A 27,864-nucleotide genomic window follows, 5' to 3' on the forward strand; every position below is an offset into this window, starting at 1 on the left:
GATGGATGGAGGATGGATGAAGGATGGATGGATGAAGGATGGATGGATGATGGATGGATGGATGGAGGATGGATGAAGGATGGATGGATGAAGGATGGATGGATGAAGGATGGATGTATATTTATTTTCACACCATTTTCTTTTCCTTTTTTATTCTGTAGAACATTTTGATCAAATTCTCTGATTACGTTTAAAACAGGAATAAACTGGAATCTCCTGATCTGGTACCAAGGAGGTCAGGACTCAGCATCCACCCAACCACCCCCACCACCACCATCATCATCATCATCAGGCTACGTAGGAGGAAGCTGAGCACCATCATCATCAGCTCCTGTGAGCCTCTGATAAGAGCGCCTCCTCCTCCTCCTGCCTGAGTCAGCCGGCGCTGGCTTCTCTTCAGGAATCCAAAACTCAGAGCGACGGATCCACAAACACCAGCAGCTGCACCGGAGCCGCTCTCTGCAGCCCGATGCTAATTTACACTCACAAGAAAATAAACGCTCCATATGCTCCACATGCAAATACAAGCTAGGTGGTTTGTAGACAGACAGAGAGACGCAGGCCTCTGTTCAAACTCTGACCGCCTAATTAATGAATCGGCTTCTTCATCTTCCTGAGTTACAACTTCACATTTACATTTTGTGTCCCTCTGTGAAAATGTACATGATTATGCAGCGTTTTGAGTCATCAAGCCTCTGATGAATCACTATTAGTCATTTAGATTCTTGCGTTTGCTTATGGAGATTTTAAGTCTCTCCTGTTGCTTTTTGAGCTTTCTTCCTTCTTTCTATGCTGAATCTGCTGCTCACTAATTATTTTTATTTCCAAAATGCTTTCATGCTCTAATTATAGTGACTTTGTGACTTCTTTAAATCTTTTATAAATTCTCTCACAGTTGATATTGTTCCAGTTCCAGGTGGTTTAATCATTTTAATGATAGCTGTAAATATAAGGTTGTTTATGTGAGGAGCTATTTTCTGATCTATAAGGTCAATGCACATCTTGGTGACTAAAATGGCACCATCTATTGACCGTATAACTGCACAATTTGACATTTTGACAATAATATGGAAATACGGTAATGTCAAAAAGCATTTTATTTTTCCAATAGGACGAGGCATTTTTTTTAAAAACCCAATAGAAACCCTTTTTCTACGACAGGAATCATGTTTATTAATGACTTATTGCATAAACAAATGTATTCACTTGTGATTTTTAATTAATTTTGAAATTAATTTCAAAATATTTCTAGAAAAAAATGGTCATTTCTGAGGTTGAAAAATTGAAAATTTGCAAGGAAAAAAATTAAATTAACTTCAGAAATTTTCAAGAAAAAGTTTCAAAAGTCAAAAATGTTCAACTTTTGAAACTTGTTTTGTACGACAGGAAGCAATTAGAGAATTATGTTCATTAATGACTTATTGCAAGAACAGACGCATTCACTTGTGATTTTGCGTTTCTTGTTTAATGGAAACACAGCAATTGTGAAATTGTATTTTTAGAAAAGCCGCTTATGAGGAATTCATTTTTATTGTGTTTTTTTACTATTATTAACTGAAAGGTACTAGAAACTTTGAGTTAATTTAAAAGAAAATACATATTTCAGTGTGAAATAATACTGTACCAGTCACTGAAGAAGTCAGAATTTTAAAAATAAAGACAAACAAGGAAGATTTTTACAACAGTAACAAAGACATAGTTGGAAAAGAATAAAAGGATGAACTTCATGACCAAACCATATGTGATTTTTAATTTTAATTATAATATTAATGAAAAACAGATTCTAATTTGACATTATATAAAATATTTCTTTGCGGTCTTGTTAAAATCTTTAAAAACAACTCAATTTAAAAGTTTGTTTTTGTTTGTGGTTTATGCATTTGTTGAAAACAGGCCAGAATGACCTGATTGACCCGAGTGAATCGGTACAAATAATCAATGCACATCTATTCCTCTATCAGCTCAGCTGCAGCACAATCTGCATGCTGTGAACTTTTCTATCTGTTCATCTGATAACCGGCTGGTGCAACAGGACTGCACTCAGCAATCAGTTACACATAAAACAACTGAGCGACGGGAATATTAAACCAGCTATTTAGTGACAAGAGACTTATTTAAAATGCCTTTGTTGCACATAAACATAAACAAATTAAATGGGTTTCTTATTAATCATTTGTAGGTTAGATACCACATTTTATATATATGAGAGTAAAAATGTTTGTAACAGGATCTTAAAATGTAATTTAAGGTAAAATGTTGCGAGTGTTTATGTGAGTTAAAGAATGCTGAATGTTTTTAAATTTTTAAAGATATTTCCTCTCAGGGAAACATTCGACTGATTTAATGCGAACTGAGTGGGATTAAAATTTAATATTATTATAACTTATGCAGGGCTAAGTCATTTTTTATCCATCTTTAAATGAGTACAATGGGTTTATATCATCTTATTTCTATTTTTAAACAAATAAGAGACACAAAGTGACATGGCTGCACACGGTTCTTACCTGTTCCCAGGAACAGCACCTGGTAGTTCCCGTCTGCAGCCATGACCTGGTCCACCGCCACCGCCGTGTACCTGTAGCTGGCGCCGGTGCGGACCACCAGGGGTCTCCGTCCCACCGGGTAGATGGCGTTGAACATGACCGGATGGTTGCGGACAAAGTTCACCACGTCATCTGGGAATTCCTTCGTGGTGTGAATGTCGGGAGTGAAGGCTCCGCCGGGACACTGGAAACGCAGTTTATACAATACATAATATGAATAATATCACAGGTTTAAACCAATAAAATCTCTCCTATTATCCATGGAGTCATTTAGTTTGATTTCCATAACAGAACGGCACTCAAAGTATCAATAATATTTACTTAGATCTGTTTTTTCTTCACGTTAGACTGGAAATTATCTTGCAAAAACAAAATCTTCTCAAGTATTTTTGTTTAATTTCGTGTGCATACTTCGTAGCTAACTTAAAGTATCATTTCAGCAAAATATAGGAGCCAACAATTCCTTAATACTGATGAAAAAGTACAAGTTCAACTGGCAGATTATTTCAAGAAAGAAAGTAAAAGAATAATAATAGTTTCTTACTGAAAAGTTGTAAGTTAGTCCACTTGAAATAACAAAAAATAAGACATTAGCAGCAGAAATTAGACCTAAAATACTTAAGATTTTGTATTTTTGCAGTGTAGTTTATAAAAAATTATGAGAAAAAATAAAATAAAGTATATTCAAAAGGTCATGTAATAACTGTAAAGGTCGCAACCCTCTGATTTAGGTTCAACGTCACAAAGTGCTGCAGGTTTTTAACTCCAACATGTCTGACTTGTTCGACCTTTTTCTAATTTCCTCTAACTTTTAGAATCTTATTGGCTGTTAGTTTTTGTTTTACCACATCATCAGGATCTTGTGGTGACTCAGTTGCTTTTCTATCTTTCCGCCCTGGCATTGTGTTGATGAAAACTCCTCCGTTCATATAAACTCACGAAGCAAATTAAATTAGTCAGATTTCCCTTTAAAGTCCCATACAAGCAGTGATGATGCACTTATAGATATAAAACTATTAATAATCACACATATATGGAAAATATGTTATTTTATATTTCATAGATTGTTTCTTCCTTTCTTCCTCACAAAGTTTTCAATTATTATGAGATTTTACGCTGCACTGATCTGGAACAAACTCCCAGAAAACTGCAAAAAAAACCGAAACACAGATGATGGCGTTTGACAAAATGTGATGTTTATTCCCTGTGTTATAAATTTAAACTGTCCTGCTGCTTAAATGTCCCATACAAATAAACTTATAAAGGATTATTTTGTTTTTTAAACTACAAATAGCCATGATGAGAATGCGTCTTACTGTGCCGGGCCTCGGGTAGGGGATACGGCCCTGGAAGGCCACCCACTGGAAGTTGGGTCCGTCTCTGTGAGCGAACGGCCCGTTGAACACGGTCAGGATGTCCGCCATGTTGTACGCACACACTGCTGACCCTTTGAAGACGGAGCTGCAGGAATAAAGCGCATGTATTAAATTAAAAACCGCAGCCGGTAAAAAAATCCCCTGCTGTTCTTCATTTAACAACAACGTCTCAGAGGATGTGCGAGCGAAAAAAAAGCCTGAAAGGAAGCGTTGTCAGACGCCACTGAAGGCAGATCACCTACTTCCTCTTAAATATGGGATGTGGCTTGGCTCAGATATTAAAAGCAGCTCATAAAATAACATATTTGGTGGAAAAAAGAAACTGAATCTTACTGTGGAGAGTCGGAGGAAACAATATCGATGGTTTCTACGTTACGGTAAACTCTTTATGAACCTGCTGTGAATATCAGAAAACACCAAATATGGATCAAGTGACTTATTTTTTTCTACAAGCAATGCGATTTTTTCATCAGTTTTTAGTTTAAATCTGAGCTGTTCAGTTTATTATGTGCATGTCTTAGTTTTATACCATCATAATAAGTTCTGGCTTAATTTAACGATTCCTTTTTCTTTATTAGGAAACCCTTTCACTTAGACCAGGGATGTCAAACTAATTTTTTTGGGGCCTAATCAAGATCATGGATGTTCTTAAAGGGTCGGTTGTGCCAGAATGTAATGATAAAACCCATTAACAAACTGTTAAAACATTAATAAACAGCTGCACTCAATAAGAACTTCTTAAGATTAAATAACATTCGGCATATTTTGAAACTAAAGGAGTTAGTGAGTCTTTGTCTTTTTGCAATCAAAATCACCGATTTGTGGAACTAATTCAGAAATATCTGCTAAATGTTTTGTAATATTTGTGCATCATTGTAAATGTGACTTCTTGTTTGAGAACAGATTTTTACTTGACATCAAATAAAGTTGAGGAAGCAGTGCAGCAGAAGTAAGAAATACTGCCACCTGCAGGTGGGAATTAGCATCACATAAACACAATGTTTTTAACCACTTTGGTGTGAAATTTGCAGTAAACTCACAACTTAAGCATTACTGTAAAAAAGTGTGGGGATCTGTAGATGATGCAGAAATCACAAAGACTGATATTAAGCACACAACTATTATGTTAAAGGGTTTATTTATGCCACACAAACTCTGTTAAACGATGCAATAGAGCAACGTGATGCGATGGAAGGCCTCCTCTTGTTATCCACTCAGTAATTAACAAAACCTCAGAGAAATGCTACAGCATCAGCCTCACCTTGTGGATGTAAAGACTCCAAACACCAGCAAGCCTTTGGGCTGATCCGTCTCCAGCAAAAACACGCTCTCTGTAAGGACAAACAGATGAACATTCCCAAACGTTTCCCTCCGCAGCCTTCAAGTCTCCAGCGAGTTCTGGACGCAGTGAAAGCTTTCCTGTCTCGACAAGAAGGGAACCGCTGGTGTGCTCAGGAAATAAGAACAAGCTCAGCAAAGGCAATATTGTTCACAGATCCGACGATCTTAAATCAGAATCCAGGTTAAACATCGGATGGTCGGTGGGGTGTTTATGGAAAAATGAACTGCTGGAAGACTTTAAACTGTGAAGGCAGGAGTTTAAAAGTAATGACAGATTCGGTTTTTGGCCGACGGCAAAGGATGTTGGAGAGTGTCTGACCGCAAAAACACAAAACTGGCTTTTCAGCAGGATACACACTGCAAAAACATAAAATCTTACCAAGTAATTATGATCTAGTTTCTGGTTTTCTGCAAATAAGACAAAACTAACTTACAAGTAACTTTTCAGCAAGATATAGAAGCTTGTTTTCAGTAAATAATTCCTTAATATCGATGAAAAACTATTAGTTCTATTGGCAGATCACATAATGTAATAGGTTAAATAATCTGCAAATAAAACTAGAACTTTTTCACCAATATAAAGGAATTATTGACTCCAAATAAAATCCTATATCTTGCTGAAAATGTACTTTAAGTTAGCTTAGAAACTAAACCAAAAATACTTTTGTGTTTTTACAGTGCAGGAGCTTTTTTGAGTCAATAATTGTCTTATATTGAGCAAAAGTACTAATTTAATAACAGTTTTTAATCACTTACAAGAGGAATAAGTCGTTTTTAATCAATATTAGGGAATGACCGACTTCTATATCTTGTTAGAAAGTTACTTTTAAGTTAGTGTTGTCTTGTTTCAAGTGTACAAAAATATTTGGATTAGAAATTAGACCAAAAATGCTACAGTTACAGAACATAAAGTGTCGTTTTCACCCACCCAGTTCATCAAAGTGTGTTTCGGTGCCGTCGTCCTCCAGAACCGAACACACCATCCTGGCTTTCAGGAAGGTGGTCCACTTGTTGACGAGGCTGCGCTGCCCTCCGGTGTCATTCTGCAGACAGAAGCTGCAGATGGAAACTCCGACCCGCGAATTAAAGAGTGGATTTACTCTGATACTTACAGGACACACTCTGGCCACCATGGTGTGGATGTTTTTAGTGTTCCCGTCGTTATCAGTCAACCTCTCGCGGAAGAAAAAATACAACTTGGCATCGTTTGGGTCAGTCCCGTCTGGAATGAGCTGGGCATCAATGAAAACTGGTTCTGAATAAAACAGAATAACAGGGATTTTTATTATTTGACACAATGATTAAAGGCGATTTCTTGCCTTGTTTAGTTTTCTCACCACTGAGCCACTTGGAGTTGTGCTGATCTGTTCGCACTGCATTTCTCTTGGTCAGGCTCCTGAAGATGGCAGCATCTGTCCCCATAAAGTCGATGTACATGCCTGAGAACAGCTCCTGATCTGCAGCAACGCACAGGCACCAGATTATTCCAGCAAGTCAGAATAATAAATACAAAGCAGAAATGGATACCCAGAGTGAAACATGCCAATGTTTTCCATCATGAATGTTTTCATTTGGCAAAAATGACTTTATTATGCAGCAAAACACCTTTTCAGCCTGAAAGTTTGGGGTTTTATGAAGGATATGAACACAAACCAGTGCTTACTTGTGAACGAAAAAGGAAAATAATAAAAAAAATCTGGTTAAATCTCAACTTTGACTGGGACCTATGATGCCAAATTAATATTTTTTTGTATTTCTATTTAGGTTTCTGCTGCTTCAGTCTTTTCTAAAAACAATCTGCTTTTTTAAAAATCCACACAGCAGAAAACTAATAGATTATATGAATAGTACAAACATAGAAATGCTTCTTAAATTAAATTTCCTCAGATTATTATTGCACAGAGACAGCATGGCAATAGTGAGATTAGAGCAATTCTGATTTAAGATCGTTCCTATCTTTTTAGCATAGAAGCAGCATTCAGCTTCTATACAACACAAATCTGGAACAAACCTCCAGAAAACTGAAAAACAACTGAAACTCTGACTTCCTTTACATAAACACTAAAAACCTATGTGACTAGAGTTGATTTTGAGCCATGAGCTAAATATTAATCACAAGATCTGATGTGTATTGATGGCACGTGGCTAAATGTAATGTTTATTGATTTTCTCAAATGTTGACTATGTGATGTCTTCTGTAACTTCGTATTTTTGTGACGTAAAGTACTTTGAAATGCCCTGTTGCTGAAATGTGCTACACAAATAAACTTGATTGATTGATTGATTGATGTAGCCAGAGTTACAATGGCAATGATCAAAGCATATTTAGGTCATGAAATGGTCCAGTCAAAGCCCAAATTCAAATACTATTGAGAAATTGTTGCTGTTTAGACACTCTATTCAAGTCATTTCTTGAATATGAATGGGCAAAAAAATCTCTAAATGTGCAAAAAGCCCAAGTTTTACAGTGTATTAACTTGAATAAAAATGCACATCTATCATGTCAAATCTCAAAATACAAGAAAGTTTGAAATTATAGCATGACAAAAAAGCTCAGTTTGTTTGGATATTTTGCAAGGCAATGATTAAACCTCACACACAAGCTGGGTTTGCTAAAAAAGCTTTGATGCCGATGGCACGTGGACGGTCACAGAGGGTCTAAAACCTGCTGATTAACAAATTAAAAAGTGATTTAATTAAACCCAGAAGCTTGGTTATATCCTCTGCCTTCATTCCTTCCTTCCTTCCTTCGCCCTGCAGGTTATTCCACTCTGGATCACCGTTTCGTGTGAGGCTCCTCTCCTGGCTCGAAAGCTGCTGGCACGGCAATGCTCAGGTGTCGGAAAGCCGAGCTACGGTGCAAAGTGTCGCCTAAAACGCAACCCAATACCCCTCGACCAATCAGATCAAAGGACTCGATGAGTTCAACTAGACGAAGACATCAACTCCAAGGACTGTTGGCATTTGGTTGGAAATTTAAGTTAGGAACAAAAAAAAAACTATCAAAATGGTGGAAAACTTTGTAAAAATATAAATGTAGAACTAGAATCACTTGTTTATACACATTTTAGAGGAAGATGTGGTCATTTGTGTAAAAAGAATTTGATAAATAAGGAAATTATTTAAAAAAAACAACCAAACTTTAAACCTCAATTACTCATTAAAGGTTTACAGAAACATTTACAAATTGGTCAACCAAAAGCACATAATTTAACACAAACAGACTGTTTTTAAGTCATTACATCTGCAGATCGAGCTTTTAGACTTAAGACTGTTTCTCTTTTGTTTCAAACATCTGTTACAATTTTTAATATTAAAACTAAACTTACATCTGATTTTGTGTTTGCTACTGGCCTGAAAAAATTTAAATAAATATTGTATAATGTTGTGTCAACAGGCCATATAAGGCTGAAGCCACATATTTATGTACATAATGTGTCACTGTTCAACATTTTACCAGACTGAACTGACTTTTCCTGTTTCTGGCCTCTTAAAATCAGTTATTTTTTTCTCATTTTTAAATGCAGAGAACTTTTTTGATACCACACGGGTACAAACTAGTATTAATAGGTGTTTTAACACTTTTGGATGTATTACAAGTAAACACCTGAAATGCACAGCTTTACTGTGTCACAACAAGGGAAAAAAAATCTAAAAAAATTGGCAAATATTTCAGGAAGAGAAGTGTGGGCTTTCACAAACCTCACCGGTTGCAATTTTCCGATGCCTGAAGGCGCCAAAAACAAAAAATATAAACAACATGGGCATATTTTATGATCCAGACATAAAAATGTGCAAGACAAAAACAACAAACCTCACAAAGAGGCTAAATTAAGGCGATGAGATTTATTATCCACAGTGAAACTGATCCTGTATTGTAACATCAAAAAGCTAATCAAAAGTTATTAAAAACAGATTAAATTACTCTCTAGACACATCTTGTCTGATTAAACTAAATTTTATGTTTCAAGTCATAATGACCTCTTTATTTTATTTCTCCAAATGATAAAGTCTGAGAAATCCATCTTAATGTGAAGCATGGAGGTGGCAGCATCATGCCGTGGGGGTGTTTTGCTGCACTTCACACAACAGAAAACATCACGAGGACAGAAAACTGATTGGAAATATTTAGAGAAAATCTCAAGACAGGAAGTGAATATAAAAATGTTGAAGAAATCAAGAAAAATGTAACCAATTAATGAGATAATTCTGAGTAATTTACTTCAGTTTAGACTTACTATAAGCATTTTATTTATTTAGGAGTCTAATTCAAAACAAATGAGGCAGACTTCTGAGTAGCTGCAGGTCTGAAAAACATCTTAATGCCTGAACTCTGACGACAGCATTTCTGCTGTCTGTCCCATCTGGACAAAAAGCAGCACAAGCAAATTCCTGACAACCCGCTAACCGCCTGCAGGCGAAACTGATCACTGTTTTTATTGACATTAATGGAAGATAACGAAACGAAGATGAAGGAAAGCACCTACTGATCATGACAGAGACTGTGTTGACTTGAGGATTGAAGGAGCACCTCCCTTTTCCTGATTCCATCTCCGAGTCGACGTGAAACACTTGCTCCTGTTGCAAAGAAACAGAGAAAGACAGAGAATGTGACGGGATTTTTCTGCAACGGCTTCGTTCGTTTACAGCCAGATTTTCCTTCCATTTGGTTTAAATAACGCACAGAGACCCAGACCTTCGTCAGTTTACCTTAACCGGCCCATAAGGGACACTAAAATAACATTCCACTTTTGTGCAGACAAGGAATTTCCCTGCTGATGTGTTGGACGGCCGTCTTTCCAACTCAGGCGGATTTGCTGCCAAACTGTAACACCCTGCTAGTGGCAGAGGCTCAACAGGCCAAGAGCAACCTGGGTGAATGATAGCACTTCCTGTCCCATCCATTAGGATGCGGCTCGCCGGATGACATCAGTTAGGAAGTATTAATCCAGGAAAATGTGTGTGTTTGCCAAAAGCTTATGGAGGTGGACGCAGTGCAGCTGGCAGATTCCTGGAACGGAGATTAAAAACGACTCCTGCTGAATGTTTTAGTTATCTACCGGGACTTGACCTGGATGTTTGATTGTGGTAAGATTTTAGAGGTAAAATAATAAATTCTACCATCTATTTCATGTGGATTTATAATATGACACCATATAAAGACAAAGAGTCACATTTAACACCTTGGATTGACCATTTAGTGCAAAGTTTTCTCTCCCAGTTGATGTTTTTTCAAGAAAAAAGGTAAAGTGGGAATACAAGCTGTGCAACAAATGGTTTAATGCAAACAGATGTGATATTGTTATATCTGTAAAATATTATTAAGGATGTTGTCATTTGAGGTTATGTTTGAAGCTTCGTAAGGAGGAATAAAGGGATTTTTAGTGGTATGACTAGAGGTTAGATTGGTTGGATTGATCCAAAAGTTGGTATCAGTACTTTAGTAGAGCACTTCTTAAAGTTTGGTTTAATTTTTGTATAAGTTTTCAATGACCATAAAAAAAGACATTGCTTTGATTTTGCTCTCAAATGTTAATTTTTGCACTCAATTTGGAAAACAATACACATTTGTGTTTTTCCCTATTGCTTTATCAAGTCAATATGCTGTTACAGTATTAACAGACACCCATAAACTTTGTCTTAATTCATTCAGTAGTTGGAAACAATGCTATATAAATCAAATATGACAGGAAAGATCATTTGGGATAATTTTAATTGTGGCTAAAGTTGACTTAGATTTTCTCAAACACTCAAATTAGCTTGAAAAAACACAATCTTTTCATTACATTTATAATTATGAATTGTTTGGGGAGACAGTATAGTTTTGTAAAAGGCGATCTCTGATTGCTTCATTTTAAAGTGTTTCTCTGTTCTTAAGAACTAAAAATATTAGTCCCACTTCAACGAAAAGCATCGAGACTAATGGTGTCATATTTCTCCGTTTTAAGTTATATTATATTGTCACAACCCTCATTATTTTGTCAAGCTTTTCAAAGTGGAACATTTGGTGTCATAACCAACAAAGAGAGACGATAAAAAGGGATTTTATGCCATTGTTTAAATCAAGATATTAGATACTGTATATTGGAGTTAAATGTTGATTTCAGACACCGGAGACATCGGGGTTAAAGAAACACTTGGTAATTAGACTTAGAATGAATGAATCTCAACTAAAAAAAAAGTTATTTATTTGTCAAGCTGCCAAACAACTTGTCATCTCCATTATATTGAATTTCAAAACACCACAACAAGCTGGGACACCGAACAAACGACCAAGCAGGCAGTTCTGAACTTTCCGCTACAGCGACTTTTCATGCTGAACAGATCTCTTTTCATGAAGCAGTGACATGATTAAGCTGCGAGCTGGAGAACAGAGCAGACTGGCTTTCAAACCAAAAACCCAAATGACAAAAGGCTCCGAGTGAAGACAGACTCCGGTTTTAACGTTTGGCAGCTAATGTTGTTCTGTTCAGCTCGCTGCATTACAAATGTGCGAAAAATGTCGTCGATATTCCGTGAATGTCGAATAACACAATTTCGCAATTGGATTATTTCCATGAAATACAAAATGTTCACGAGATAAGTCATTAAAAAACCATACCGCGCTACTTCCTGTTTTCTTCTTCTTCGTGGTTCGAGCCAGAGGCGACATCCGGCTGTTGATCACGTGACTCGTGTGACACAAAAAAGTGTTTCTATTGTAGTTTTCCGGAATAAACAAATTTTGATACGACCAAAACACTACCATGAGCCATCTTAGATAGAACAAAAGGAGGAGTACATTTCTGCCTAAAAAATGGAAACTTTGAGTTTAATTTTTTTTTAAATTGCTGAAAAAAACTTTAAATTTTGTGATTAATCTCAGAAATTTTCTAGAAAAATGGTGAACATTTCTGAGTTTCAAAAGCTGAATAAAATCCTCTTTAAAAAAAAAATTTCTAACAATCTCAGAATTTCTTAATTTTTGGCAGAAATTAACTCTTTTCTCTATCTGCAATGGCACAATGCCGTCGTAAAAAAAGAAGAAAAAACCCTCAGCAAGTCCTAACTGGCGCATTTTCATAGAGCGATTTATTTTCAAAATGTCAAGTTGCACAGTTATACAGTCAATGGAAACACAGTGAGTACTTTTCTGCTGGAGGGCTTCTCTGTCTTTTCTTCTGGTCGGATATGAGTGACGAGAAAAGCGCAGACCTCCAGTTTCTTCTTCTTCTACTCCCTTATCTCACCCAGCATCAAACTGACAACATGAAAACTTGGCACGTATGCAGTTACGGAATCTAAAAACATACGGCAATGCTTAGCTTTACTAATGCTGTGATGTGATTATAGCAATTTGAAATGCAGTAGTTGTCAAACAATTCCTACAGCTCCAGATGTAGTGTTATCCCACAGCCAAAAGTCTGGAAGGGTATTCTTAATAGCCAGTGTTTTTTACTCACTCAGCTGCGGTTGACTAGTTTATTTCCATAATGAAGAGAATCCATCATTTTGAACCCACCTCTGGTCTTCGGCCTCTGTTGATGTACACACAGACGGGGCTGTAGGCTCCACTGCCACACATAAACAGATGAGTTCTGTTGTAAGGCTGCACCACACGGACAAAATTCCCACAGCCGTGCTGGAAAGTGAAACAAAAGACAAGAAAAGTCCAACATGAAAGCGTTTCTTACAACTTTCCAAGCTGAAATAATGAATTTATTATGAAGGAAATACACTGCCATGGTTCTCTTAAACACCTTCCAAAACATGAGGAACTAAATTAAATGTTTTTTTTCCTCTCGTAAATCAAATTCTGGATTTAAATGTTAAATTGCTGCTTTACCCTTGTGGCAAAACTTGGCACAGAAGTAATCCAATGAAATAGAGTGGGAAGAAAAAGGATCCTACACATTTTTTCCAAAATACTTCCTGGTTCTTTTAAACTCATTTTTAAATCGTTGAGATGAAAGTTTAGCAAATTAAAAACAAAAAGGAACCAAAGATTAAAAATAGATGGACGAATGTAATGACTGATTCTCTCATTTTTGTATTTTAGCCAGAGGTTTCTCATTTCTTGTATCTGAATAAAGGGGAATATCCTGCAATATTTATAACAGATGTTAAATACAAAAGTTTCTGCTGTGACAAAGTAAAATAAAAAATACTTTTTACTGTTTCCTCTCCCAGTTCTAGTCTGTAAAAACAACTTCTTGGACAGTCTGAAGGAATATCCTTTTCAGAATGCCGTTTTTTTCTGCCGTTTTGAAATAAAAACAGTATTTATCTACATGATCTCAGGGGTTTCTTTCAAAAATATTTAAACATATTCGCTGCAGATCTCAGATTTTGCCAAACGTCCGTTACTCTGAATTGGGCCTTGTTTTAATTTTGGCAAGATGGATTTTAACATAATGTAATGTCGCTATTGCTGAGGTTTCCACTGGGGGTTTTTAACTGAAATAAATTTCGTCATCAGAGCTGCTCTAAGAACTTTTATTCGCATCATCATCATCATACATGACAGCAAAGCACAAAAGCATCACTGCCTCCTTTTATAAGATCTCTGCCCAGATATTCTGTCTCTTTCTGGGATGTTTTTCCAGATATAAACACAAGGTGAACGACATTTCCACTGCACATTTATTGCTCCTGAATAATATTCCGCATGAGGCAGTATCTCAACCTTATCTCTGTTATGACTCGCTCGTGATAATATAAACCCAGCAGTGCTCACTGGTGTGGTATTGAGGCCAGTGGAAAAAGAGGATCAGCGAAACTCCCTGAATGATACAACCGCAGGCTGTTTCCGACATCAGGGTGTAAGGTTTAAAAAGTGACCTATAGAACCAGATAAGGTAGGTCTATGGTCTACACAAAACATGTTTGTTACATTTTTTTGCAGAACATTATTGTTAGATAATCAGATTTTATCCTTGAAAACAGAAGCAGAGCCTCCTGGACAGCCTACAAGAATGCAGCAAGTGCTTTCTGGATGGCAAGTCAACAACAAAACATTTGTCCTTTCCAGCAGCCATTGTACAACGCACACAGCAGTAAAACTAGCTGACTAAATGTGCTGGAGCTCAGCTTGGGTTGCTAGGTAACTGTCTGGGGTTGCTAGGTGACGGTAAGTGCCTGCTGATTTGTGACGCCACATTCTAGAAGTTTCTGAAAAGGCTCATTTTCCAGACCCCATAAAACATTAACATTTCCAAAAACTGTCTGGTTGGGTTTTTTTTTTGTTTTTTTTTATGCTTGGGCCGTTTTTGGAAGCAGTAGAAACCAAATGGAAGCACAAAACGTGCAAAAAGTGAATTGTGCATAATAAAACCAGAAAAGTTGGTGTCAGAGAAAGCTGAAGAGTTTTAAAGCTGCCACCAGTAGCTGGTGCTGCGCACTTCAGATCAGCTGGCTGAAAGAAAGCTGCTGCACTACAAAATGGATAAATTCAAAAGTGAGACCATCCTACCAGCCAGTTATCTAGTCTCACACCTTTTGGTTGAAATAACTTCAATTACAACTTTTTTAAAGAGTTTCTTGCATATTTGGGCCGTTTATCAAAATAAGTTAGAAAAACACACTTTCATAATGTATCCTATGACTGCATGTCATGTTTTTTTGTTTTAAAATGTGTATCATGGTATATTTAGTCGATGATATCATAGCATGCTTAGATAAAGCTACATGAAAATCACTGCCAGGTTGTTGCCTCTTAACCAAACTCGGTAGCAGTGGGAGTGATCAACTTTGTTGGTAATTGAGCGTAAGCTTGCAGAAAACGTGCCGAGAAAGAGAGGGAGAGCGGAGCAAAGTGGGGGAGGACAAGAACACGAATCCAGGGAGTCGTCAGGAACTTGGACATGACTCCAGCTTTGGCAGCTGCTGCAGATCTTGGTCAGCGCGCAGAAATCCACCGAGAGCCATTAGTGAGCTGCAACTGAATATTTCACCGACTCACGCCCGTTTCTGTTATCCATCCTCATTTGGTTTGTGACTGTCTATCTGTCCGTCCTGCTTTTCCCTTCGCTTTCATCCCTTGTTCATCTCCACAGAACCACACGAATCCTGCTGCGGTCGCGTCTGATCAGAAGTACAGAGCCGCGTTTGTGCATGGAGCCTTATCTTGTTTTACTTTCCTCTTGTGTTTCCCTCTTGACTTCTTCACTCTGAATTCAACGCGATCACGTCGGGTTTTGATTTTTCCTCTGCTGCAAACAATCTCACAACATAAAAGTCTTGCACAAAAATGGAAAAAAAAAGGGATCAAAACCAACCTGACCAAAACATGAATTTACAGTTTTTTATGACATTTTATGAAAATTGAGTTCAATTGTACAAATCATGCTCAGGAATGATTACAATTGGAACTATAGAATCAAGAAATCTACATGCAATAGTGTAAAATATCGTGAAAAGCATTACGATATGAGCTAAAGAACAGATGAGAAACAAAACCAATATACTTTCAGAAAACCTTACAAAAAAAAATCTGAAAACATTTTTATCTCCAAAGTGCTCCTACAAAAACCAATGATAAGACTGTTTTTTTTTTATTTTTGTTCTTGTCTGGGTTTTGCAGGGTTAAGCATCCTGCTCATCCTTGAAAACCCAAAACAATCCTGCAAAGAAGATAAAATTCCTCCACAGTAAAATCTGAAACTAGTTTCAGGCGTTAATTAGTTTTCCCCACATGGTCAGGTTGGTTTAGTTTGCATTTTTTCCTTTATAAGCGAAATCATCATTTAAAAACAGATTTTTTTCTATTTATTCAAGTTATTTCTGTCTTATTTTTGATATCTGAAAGATAAGAAACATTTTCCCGCAGCACAATAGAGATAGGAAGTAGGATTTAAGTTGAGCAAACAACAAAAAGACTCTTTGAGGCAGTCGACCGTGGGAGGCTGAGACAGAAGCTGAGAAACAGCGACAGTAACAGGAAAAGTGATCAAAGAAGGCAGGAATTACAGTCAAACAGTAGAAAGTGGTAAGAAATTAAACTGACAGAGGAAACGGCAGCTCTGGGTGGAGATGGCTCACCCGAATATTTGAGAGAGCGTGTCAGCAGCACACATGCGCTTACTCACAAACGACGCACTTACTGGAAGCTGCTCTCCCTCTATTTTTGAAACAGCAAATGACAGCCTGGCTGTGCAAGTTAAGCTTCTGCTTGCTTTATTAAATTGGTTTAAAATGTGTGTTTCTTTGAGCTAAACCGTTGTTTCTGTTTATCCCCTTCTGCAACCATTTGAGGACAATCCAATTAAAGGAGACCAGATGCGGAGGAGACACCGGTCTTCTGAGGCTCGCCGGATGATTTCATTATAAATCCTGTTGCAGCTAACAAGAAGCAGGGTGCCTAATGAAATCTCTCCATCAGTCAGCTCTGGTTAATTTACGACCTTTGATATATATTCACTCCAACAGGCTTCAGTTTATCTCCAGCTCGCTCATTAAGAGACGAACCAAGCAGGGACTCCAGTTGGTGCCTGGACATAAATCTTCTGCTGGCTACAAGTGTGTTTGGAGTTCGGACAAGCGAACAGATGCTGGAGAAGAATCCCTCAGGGTGGGGAGGCTTTATTTTGGGAGAACAGATTTGGGAACAGGTGACAAAAGCTTTGATTTTGATCTTGGCCATCGTGCCAGAGAAACACAAAGTCCAATCGGTGCTGGAAAAATGAAGTTAATATTCTAGCGACAGCCTCTGTGTTGGCCAGATTAGGGAAACTGAAGAAAAATAATTAAGACTTTTTTCCCTCAAAATTCTGACTTTTTTGTTATTCAGAGTTCTGCTTCTGCATCAATCTATGTCAAAATCCAAAGAAACAACCAAACATTCTCATAAAAATATTTGACATAAAAAAGTCAAAATTAAAGTCAGAGTTCTGAATTCAATCTCAGAATTCTGACTTTTTTCCTTAAAATTCTGAATTTTTTCCTCAAAATTCTGAACTTTTTCCATCAAAATTCTGATTTTTTTCCTTAAAATTTTGACTTTTCCTATCAAAATCCAGATTTCTTTACTCAAAATTCTTTTTCTCCCCTCAAATTTCTGACCATTTCTCCTGAAAATTCACTTTTTCCCCTCAAAATCCTTTATCAAATTTCTGATTTTCTTTTTTCAAAATTCTGACTTTTTTCCTCAGAATTCTAATTCTGTGTCAACTTATGTCAAAATCCAAATAAATAACCAAACATTCTCAGAAAAAAAGAATTGTGAATTTATTTTATCATATCACAGATTGCATCTGTGATATGATCAAATAAATTTACAATTCAATCAATCAAGGACACAAAACAAAATGTGTCAGGTTCTTAATATTGCATCTGCATACAGTTTATATCAAAACCTTAAACATAACTAACCTTTGATAAAGTGCTGAAAGTGAAACATGTAGATTTTTGCATGAGTTAAACTCGATGTTTCTCTCTGATTTGTTGCATTTGTTATCACTTCATATTGTCAAACCTAAAAAACAAAAAGTTACACATGAGGTTCTTACTGTAGAGTCCTTTCCTGCCATTTGACATTCTTGTATTTTGCTTGTAGATGCAGGCCAAAACAACTGTATGCAAAAAAACAAAACAAAACAGAGCAACGCATTAGATTGTAAAATAAAAACACAATTGACAGTTTTAAAATAATGCACTTTCATAACTCAGTGTGAGTAATTGCAGCTTTCATCTGCAGAGAATGTGTTTGGACCGCCGGAAAGGGGTTTAAAGGCCAAGCAAAAATGAATATATCATGCAATTTACTGGAGGAAAAGAAGTGGGTGCAGCGTGGGGCTCTCAGGGGAAAACCAAATGCTTTCCCATCTGTTTATCCACTTTATGCCTGTCAATTACACAGAAGATAATTCCTTCACTGCGTTCACAATTTGCTATAAGAGCACTTTGGCAGTTTCATGGCTTTTCCAAATAACCCTAAAATTGCACTGATTATGGCAAATATGAGGCAATTTGCATATAACCAACAATTATTATAATCAGCAGCAATTGTAGCAAATAGTTTTTTCCCGTTTTTGAATCTTGTTTTTGGGGTAATAAAGCCATGGACTGCAGAGGAGGAAGCGGTTTTCCTCGCGTGTTAACTCAAACCATCTGCTGACCTTAAGTGTGCCATGGGTGATGTTGTTGAGGTCCATGGAGAGAACATGGTCCTTGCAGCCCACGTACATCCTGTCCTGGTCCTCATCCATGTGCAGGATCCTGTAGTCCATGGCCTTATCAGATATACTGAAGTGTTCAAACGACTGCGACCCCTTCAGATCTGCAAGGAACAGAGAGACTGTAAAAAGAAACGTTCAAATAAACCGAGATGAAAGGAGCTTCTGAGGTAAATTCCTAATAAACAGATAAAAAAGGAGAAAACTTAATATTGAGGCTTTCAGGATTTGACAGCTGTTCTTTAAATACGCCTTAAAACAGGAGAAACTACAGATGCCACTAGATACTGACTTGGCACAAACTGCAACTAAAGCAATCCCTCCATCTACAATATAGTACCAAGAAGTCAGTAGAGATATAAAAGCAAACCTTTTTTGTTCTGTCAAGCTCAAGTAACAACCTAATCTCTTCTGAATACAAGAAGCACATGAAGCAGGGAGCGTTCTTGACGCAGACAAGGCTGTAGTCATGACCACTTAAGGTGATTCCTAGACTAGATAAAGTCTACGGTTGGAGATAAAGTCAAGACGAAGCTCAAACAAGTTCAAAGCCAAGTACAATCTGAGGCCAAAGAAATAAAACGGCAGCTTTATTATCCCTTAAGCTGCTGCTGAGTGCGGGAAAACTCGAGTCGAAGGGTTTAGGCAAGTTTCAAACGTGAGAGGAGAGCAAAAACGAAAAAAAGAGAGAGTACATATAGAGGGGACAGATTTCTGGACAGTGATTCATCACTGGTTCGTGGGAAATCCAGACCTCCAGATTATTTTAGGGAATCCTCCGAAAGATTTCTGACACGCTGATAAGGCGCCTCAAACTCAAGTAAGTTACGATGTGTTCCTAAAACTAAACATGTGGTTCATCTGACCCACGTGTGTCAAACTCGAGGCCCAAATCCGGCTCCCATACCCTTTGGTACCAGCTGTCAAGAAAGCAGTTTGCTTAAATATCATTTGATGAATCAAATCAAAGCAGTTTTTATCTATTTTCTATTAGATTTCATCAATCAGTGCATCCAGTTTCCTGCGAATTATTGTAGAAAAATCAACAAATCTCCACACTTTTTCATGCTAATGCATGATTGTGAGTTTTTCACAAAAATGGTCAAAAACATTTGGGTTTAAGTGATGCTGACAGCTGCCTCAACCTCAACTGCTGTCAGACAAGATCACATTATTTATACGGCCAGAAACAAAGTCACATTTACCGTCAGACATGAATATTTTTATATATAAGTACCTCAAACACTTTAATTTTTATTGCAAAAAAATCATAAAAACATTTGCGAAACCCTGGAGGGACTGAAAAGATGTTCAACATTGTTTAATTTTAAGAATTCACTAAAATCTTACAGGGTTTTATCAATACTTTCTGGCATAATCGGCCCTTTAAGAGCATTCATGATCTTTATTAGCTTTATTAGCTCGTCGTCTCCCGTTGGTCAATAAACTTTCAAATCAATCCACAGATGACATTATTACTTCTGTCAACAGTTCGCTGCTGAGTGGCATCAACGTTCTTCTTCTCCACATATGGGATGCTTCGGGAAAGAAAACGGTTAAAAATTTAAGACAGTTTCAGTGAAATTACCGTGAGATTTGACCTTTTTTATGATTGTCTCCTTAAATAGTGTACATAATTTACTACAAAAACATGAACTGATGCATCATGGTTTAAACAAGTGGAAATAAAATTGGTTTGTTTATGAAATGGAAGTAGGACGAGAAGAAACGTGTAGAAAGTGGAGTCATCATTTGGCACAGGACTGTTTTTAAAGAGATTTTCTTTGACACGAAAGCTCAGTTGCAAACAAAAAGGTTCCAGATGGAAGAAGTTCGCCAGGAAGTCTGAAACTCGTCATTGAGCAACATGGTGAATGACTCTGGCTTTGCTGATTGAATTAAAGGGAAGTCGTGATTTCGTGGCTTGTTAAAAGTTTGTCACTCGTTGAATGGTTCACACAGCCACCATAAACGGCCTCAGACAGTTATTTTCAGCCTGTTTGCTCCACAGATAGAACATTCCTAACCAGAGGCCTTCATTATTGAAGCCAAACTCATGCATATTTATCACTTTTTCAATCTGCTCTGAGAGCGAAGGCCGGGGGCGGCAATGCAGATCCACAGCCTCTGTTTCCTCTCCTGTGTTGACCCTCTCTTAGCGCTCTTTGTGTTCCCTCCTCTAATCAACAGAACAGGTTGGTTGTTCTTTGCCACAATCCCTTAAGCTAAAGTCACATTTTCCTGATTGTGTGGCATATGCTTTTGAGGTTTCGGCCTTTTATCTTTTGGTAAAGTGGCTTTTTTCTGAGGCGCCCCTCTCTCCCATCAGGGGCGGTCGGTCGCAGCGTAAGGCTTGAAGTGTTTAACTTCACATAAAGGCAAGTTAACCTCTTCAGGAACAAGAACGTTTCCCACGGCTCTTCACTCCCCACTTCAGCTGCGCTTTAGGTAAATTGCCTCATCTTGAGCTCAAAGGCAGTCTTACAGGAAAGAATAGTCAGAAATTGAACTTTTATTCTTACAGAGTCAACAAAAAGAAAATATACTGGAAAAAAACAAACAAATAGCCATTATATATGTACACAACTCTGGAAAAAAATTAAGAGGCCACTTAAAATGATCTCTGTTTCTTTGATTTTACTTTTTATAGGTATATGTTTGAATAAAATGAATATTGTTTTGTGTTTTTATTCTATGGACTTGTGACAACATGTCTCTTATTTGCAGAAAAAGAGAAATGGTCATAATATTGAAAAAGATGTGCTTTCATACCTCAAATAATGCAAAGAAAACAAGTTCATATTCATTTAGAAACAACAATACTAATGTTTTAACTTAGGAAGAGTCCAGAAATCTAGATTTGGTGGAATAACTCAGAGGTTTTCAATGCAGTGGTCTCTTAATTTTTTCCACAGCTGCATATGTTCATATATTGCAACTAAACTCCTGGCCACACCCCCCAACTCAGAGTTTACACTCGCACATGAAAATGGCTGCAAACACATGCGTAGTTATGCAACTGTGCATCTTTGAAAAGCATACGTGGGGCCTCCTGCACAACCAACATGATTGCATCAAGTGGTTTCTGAAAGGTAAGTCAACAAAAAAAAAAAAAAAACTCCTGTCTTTTCTAGCAGCCATTGTACAGTGCATAAAGCCAGCTGACCTAACTTGTTGGAGCTCAGGTTGGGTTGCTAGGTAACGGGCTGGGCCCTGCAGGGGGTAACAGGCTTGGGTTGCTGTTTTCCTGCTGGCTTGTACATTTCAGAGTTTGGTTAAAAAAAAGAGAGATAATTGGATTTTTGCAGCTCATATGGGTAACTATTGTTTGTTTTTTTTGTTTTAAATTTAAATTTTGTTGTTCATTTTTGTGTTAACAGGTTACAGTGAAACATGGTCCTTTTTTTATTGATCATGTTTTAACCAACATTTACTTAAGAGTTCAAGAAATCTTTAAAGCAAAGCAAAAACATTGGAAAGAAAGTTTCATGCAGTTCAGGTTTAGGTTTTTAAATCAGAGACAATGTGTGAAAATATCAATAAGAGATGCTTTGCGCCATGTTTAGCTTAAGATAGCTTCCATCTGGAGTTCTAGGTTTTTGTCTTCCCCACCAAAAACAATGTTAAGCAATAAGCCGAGCCAGACAAAGAGCATTTCAAGTAAAACGGACAGAACCGCTCCAGAAGATTCCACCAGGGAAACAAATTGTTCTTGCAGGGGTGTGGTGACTTCTCAGCATTATGGCAAACTCTCTTTTGTTTCCTCATTGAAGGGGGGGGAGAATCGGAGACATCATGCTCTCTTGTGAGGGTGGGAGGCCAGTTAAGCGTGACGCTGAGATGCGATGCAGCAGGGGTGTGTCCGCTCACAAAGAGCCAAATGGAAACCCTGCAGAGTCTGCGTGCCGTTGGATCTGGTATCTCTCTGCCTTCAGCCTCATGCAAACACACGAGTCACTCCCACTGCTGCAGCATTGTAGTCCAGCACCGAAAGTTCAGCTGGCCAAATGGAGCACCTGCTCTGACGGAGAGACAGCGGGACGCTGTAAACAACCAAGACTTTCCAGGGTCGCACAGTACACCCAATCCGTGTGTTTACAGAATATCTGCCAGCTCATAACCTCGGTCTGAGTCTGACTAATCTGGCCAGGTGTTGGGGTTCAATTGCACCCCAAGACCTCGATGTAGCAATTTTATTTATGAGATTTCCTGAATGCTGCGTTTAAAAAGGCTGTAGTGTTTTTGTTTACGCTGCATGTTTGGGGATAAAAGGAATTTTCAGGAGTACATGACGCTCGTTAGTTTGGTTTATTTGCATTCCTCAGGGTTGAGGTCACTCCCTAGAGGAAAGACAGTCAAAAATTAACGAGGAATTGCTGTAAATTGTCTTGTTTTGTTAGGCGTGGATTAGCAGAGGATAGTGACGATAAAATTACACTCTTGAGCTAATTTCCTGTTTTAAAAAAAGTCAAATCGATGAAAATGGAGTGAGATAAGAAGGAAAATTAGAAAAGAGGAGGAAAAAGCAAGGCTTAAGGTTGACAGCTGGTGGGTTTTGTATTATGCATGCTGGCAGGTGGGCCTTGTACCTCCCTACAGACCTCACAGCAGTCTCCTGTGTCTTGCCTTTGATTATGAGCTTTGACCCATAATATCCTATTGGCTCCATTACAGACGGGTTGTGATGCAATCCGATTGGATCAGCATGGTGGACGGCGCAGTTAGCAGAAAAGGGCAAGTTGGTGACGGGAGAATTGAGAGTTCAGCTGAGTTGAAGCTCCACAAAAGCCTTTTGTTTCGCCAAGATGCTGCAGAGGTCATCCAATTTTAAACAACAGATTGCTGTTTCAGCTGCAGATGAGGTCATATCACAATTTACTGCTCACTTGTTGGTAGGCATCATCACATCAGAAGGGCTTAAAGGGACATTTGACTGTTGAATCTATGTTTAATTGGCTAAATTATCAGAGAGCTGCAATTTTAAGCCACCCTTGGCATTTTATGTCAGCCAGAGATGCTCACAAGTCATTTTATACAAGAGAACAATCAAGTATTTAAGTCAAGACTCAAAATTTAAACTTGACTTGTTTTCTCTCAAAAATGGAGAGACAAGTCCAAACTAACTCTCGTCTTTGAGGAAGATCCAAATCCCAAATTTTACAAACCAAGCCCAAATCAAAGTTCAAGTCTTTTAGCGGCAAGTCCAAGCAAAGTCTTGGTCAAGTCTCAGTTTTTTGAGAGGAAACTTCTTCAAGTCAAGTTCAAAATCTGAGACACAAGTCCTAGTCATGGCTGAAGTAATTCACTACAAGTCCAAGTAAAACCTAATTTCTTTCAGGAAAAGCTCTAAATCAAGTTTCTAGTAAAGTCTAAGTCAGGTCTCGAGTCTTTCAGAGTCAAAGTCAAGAGTCGAGTCTTTATTCTAAAACCAAGTCCCGTTTCAGTTCTCTGTGGCCTGTCGTGACCTGACGTGGGGTGAAAAGTCCAAGAAAAGTCACCACATCTCAGTCAAATGACTAAAACAAACATTTTCTCATCAAATGCATGAAGTAAGAACATCTAAAACAACTCCATATTTTTGTAAACTGTGAAGAAAACATTCTCTGGGTGGAAGGGTGAACTGGCCAACAGAGGCAACAAGCTTGGCATCCCACAACCTTAAAAAGGAGCATTCTTTTCTTTTTGTTTCAAGACTGTGGTGAAAAAGCATGGGACGCAAAACCAAAACATGTGGCTCTAACAAAGAGGGGACCTGTCATTATGTGCCTGTTTGTATGGCAACAATTAAGTGCAGAAGAGACTTCAGCGCTCACTTCTCTGCGTTTTTTCTTCGTGATTATACGTGATATCCAAGTGAGGAAATGCATCAGCCACAAAGAGGCTCCTTTCAGCGTGTTCTGTCAGGCTTGGCTCCAAAAATTGCTTGCATGATCAAATAACAGAGTTGGACAGCGGTAAACAAGGCTGCCATGGTTCTGGTTTGGGATCCCCAAACAAACACTGGTTTGTTGTAATGTAGCATTGTAAAATATTAGAGATTCACAGCGGCTGGAAAATATGTGGAATCTTCATGGGCGATGCAAATGTGGGTCTGGAAAGTTTGGCAGCCAGGCCCAAATGAGCGAGTTGGTGTCACTGGAGCATTGAAGGAATCTTTTGGAGGAACATAATTATTAGTGTAAAACCGGATGTTTCAGCGTTTCTCTTCATGAAAAGGGAACAGCTTTAGTTTGAGATCCTTCCTGTCCACAACATTCAAGTTCTCATCGGCATACACAAGTATCTTTAAATTGATCAAAATGGATTAGGCTGCACAGATAGTTTTGAAGCTAACTTTTTAAAACCTATTTCAAAGTGTGGAAACACACCAATTTCTACAAAAGTCACGTTTTGGGGAAATGATCAACAGCTGGATGTTTTACTACTGGCGATGATTGTTTTATCGGACAGGAACGTGTTGAATCCAAAGTTCTTCTGTGAAATCGCAACAATAATTTCCCCAAAACGCTGCTGCATACTGTAATGGTGTGAAAAATTAGTTCTGAATAACTCAGTACATTTACAGTACAGTATATCAGACACGAACTAAACGAAAAAGCGCAGCACCGTCATGTCCTCTGCAATATTCACTCTTACTCTTCCTACCGTTTCTCATTTAGTTTTTGTCGACGGCTCCACCTGGTGGCATGGAGTGATATAACACTACATAACACAAAGGGGAACAAGGGGCTCGTCTCCGATGCCTGAATAAGACGCCGACGTCTCCTCTGATTGGCTGATGTGATGAGTTATGAATATATATATGAAATATATTTTATGAATATATCTCATGAAACTGCTTACGTCCGCCGCTGTAATGGTTTTTCATGACATATCAAAAACCAAGCTTATTCACGTTTTTCAAAATTTCTTAATTGATTGTGAAATTGTGTTTTTTCAACATTAGCAGTAAACGGTAAGAAAAGCGCACATTCGTAATGAAAAGGCAGCTAGTATCAGCTTTTTTGGAGAGTTCAAAACAGTAAAGGATCCCCATGCAGAACACTTTGAGTGTCCTTAGTAAAGTTGGTCTTCATCAGTTGCCTTTCCGCCTCAGAGGCCTGCATGGATGCATTAACTAAGCTAATTAGGCTTGTTCTTCTTATACTTGAAGTGGTACCTGTTATGTGGTTGTTAGGGGCAGCTGGTGGGAGAATCCCCATTCACCAAATGGTAAAGGAGCTTATACCGCCCCACTGCAATTCGTCTCTCCACACAAGACAATGAGAGCTTCAGACTCAGTTCCAAATACTGTTGCTCTTTGTCTGACCTGCTGGTTTAAGAGCTCTTCAGTTCACTTATGGATGGCTGCACTTATGGAAAAGAAGTGCAGACCACTACACCTACTGTGCCAATAAAAGTCTGTCCAGGCAACTGGCGGGCAACTTGTTACGATGAAAAATGAGCGCAGCCAGAACCTTTGGCCATCGTCTCTTGTTTGGGACTTGCCCTGGCGGCACACTGTAATAACTGCTGCGGTATTTATGCAGCAAAGGGAAAGCTAAGGTGTCGACCACCCAAGTTGTGTGGCATTGGCTGACAGAGTCGTCCGATTGTCTGTCCAACAGGCCTGTTGTGCATTATCAGCACTTACAATTCAGGTAGCGTGCATAAATGTGCAGTAATGTCAGAAGCCAGAGCTCACTCAGACGGCATACGCTTATTATCAACTGCCTCTATTAATTCCATGGCTGTTGTCTGACAATTATTTATATGCAGACATTTATAATGGGAATCATGTGTCTGGAGCAAATGCTTTAGTTCTGACAGCCATGTTTCCAAAGCAGACGCTAAATCCACGTATGAGAATGAGGAGCATTGTGCAGAGTGATGTTATCCAGCGCCAACGTCAACGGCAGGGCCAAACCTGTTAAGGATATGGCTAATATTCCCCAGCAGGCTTTGAAACTGGAGAAGACCATCAGCCCAAGATGCTGCCCCAGCAGCTAGTTTGCATTCCTGACGCCCCAATTAGCACCTGACTTTGCCTTTCCATGCCGCTGGCAGTCAGGCGAGCTCACACTGTCAACCACTGGGCCTTTTAGCCGGCGACCTCTCCCCTACACACATCAGCTTCTGGTTTCTCCGCTCAGCCAGCAGATGGTAAATCTCCGGGATTTTACTGTCACAGAGGCTCTCGTGAAGACTGTCACAGCAAAGGAAGACTTTCAGGAGACACGGGTCAGAGGATTTTCACTGCTGATGTATTTATTACCCACAGAGGACAGCCAGAGGCACAAGGAAATGCTTAACCAGGTGGAACTTTCTGATCTAATTTATATAAAAAGATCTGCCTCAGTTTCAGCTTAAAACTTACAATTGTTCTTACAATTTCAGTGTCTTAGAAATAATACAAGTGTTAAATATTCACGGTATTGACCCTTTGCAGCTACGTCACTTACGTAGCGCCACACAACAGACTGAACGTTGCATCACACCATTGTGTGTCAAAACCTTTGAAAACTTGACCTTTTCTGACTGCAACCCCCCATGCCGAATCAATCCTTTTCAGAAATCCCACAGACGTCCAGAAGCCGTCAAAGTCTCTGCTAAAACTGAGCAGGGACAGAGACAGACTCCTATTAACATTCATTCTGCATAACTTAATCAGATATGAAGACTTTCTACGATAGCAGCATTTGCCAACGCATGGGGAACAAACGGTCACGCTCCATTTCTCTTCAAGGTTTTCGATTCCAGTGTGTCAGCTTGGCAAGACCAAACATTCCTCGTATTCACAGAGCGTCACTGATTTTACTTTACAGGCTTCATTAAGTTCAAAAACAGAGGGCGAAGAAGCTACTGTGCAGGCTTTATGTAAACCAAAGGCAGTAAGCCACACCGAGCGGTTAGGAGAACCGTCAGCGTTTACCTTTGATTTTTGAGAAAGTAGTGCTTGGCACATTGTCTGTTTATTAACAATCTCTGTAGATGGATGTCCATAAGAGAGAAGAAGTCAAACATCCTGGATGAAAAGCTTACGAACAATTGATTCTAGTGGAGGGTTTAGTTGAAGAAAAACACACACTTTTAATGACTGAGTGGAGAGTTTTCCATCTCATTGTAATCAGATTCTGAACCGTCACACACTCTTGTCAAATTTACCGACTTTCATGCATTCCTATAGCATTCCTACGTGAAGGAGAGACAGAAGCCAGACTCGACTCGGCCGACTGCGTATGAATTACGAAGGATAACTGGCTGTAGTAATGAGTCATGAAAGGAAACCGGTGCATCCGCTCCCACGTTGAGTTGATCTCCATGCCAAAGCCATGTGGTTCACGCCGGAGCGAACGAGCGCTCGTTAAACCACGAAGCTCGTTTTAATCAATCACTCCAGAAAGCTCAGCATGCTAACATCAACATCAACCGCAGAAACGTCAGAGCAGACCTGCTCAGTCCTCAGCTGGCCTG

General features: G+C 38.5%; 1 protein-coding gene across 1 annotated transcript in view; it reads right to left on the reverse strand.

Moving 5' to 3' along the window:
• sema3c (sema domain, immunoglobulin domain (Ig), short basic domain, secreted, (semaphorin) 3C) overlaps positions 1-27,864 on the reverse strand; it is a 46,980-nt gene that overhangs the window by 10,839 nt on the left and 8,277 nt on the right. Inside the window, exons 3-12 of the mRNA XM_016673050.1 lie at positions 18,355-18,515; positions 17,746-17,808; positions 12,762-12,881; positions 9,748-9,838; positions 6,598-6,717; positions 6,373-6,515; positions 6,189-6,303; positions 5,181-5,250; positions 3,860-4,004; positions 2,505-2,727 (exon numbers count right to left, since the gene is read on the reverse strand). Of these exons, the coding sequence (XP_016528536.1) occupies positions 2,505-2,727; positions 3,860-4,004; positions 5,181-5,250; positions 6,189-6,303; positions 6,373-6,515; positions 6,598-6,717; positions 9,748-9,838; positions 12,762-12,881; positions 17,746-17,808; positions 18,355-18,515 (1,251 nt within the window). The remainder of the gene's footprint in view (positions 1-2,504; positions 2,728-3,859; positions 4,005-5,180; positions 5,251-6,188; positions 6,304-6,372; positions 6,516-6,597; positions 6,718-9,747; positions 9,839-12,761; positions 12,882-17,745; positions 17,809-18,354; positions 18,516-27,864) is intronic.

Source organism: Poecilia formosa, unplaced genomic scaffold (assembly GCF_000485575.1).
Source record: "Poecilia formosa unplaced genomic scaffold, Poecilia_formosa-5.1.2 Scaffold69, whole genome shotgun sequence".
Classification (NCBI taxonomy): domain Eukaryota; kingdom Metazoa; phylum Chordata; class Actinopteri; order Cyprinodontiformes; family Poeciliidae; genus Poecilia; species Poecilia formosa.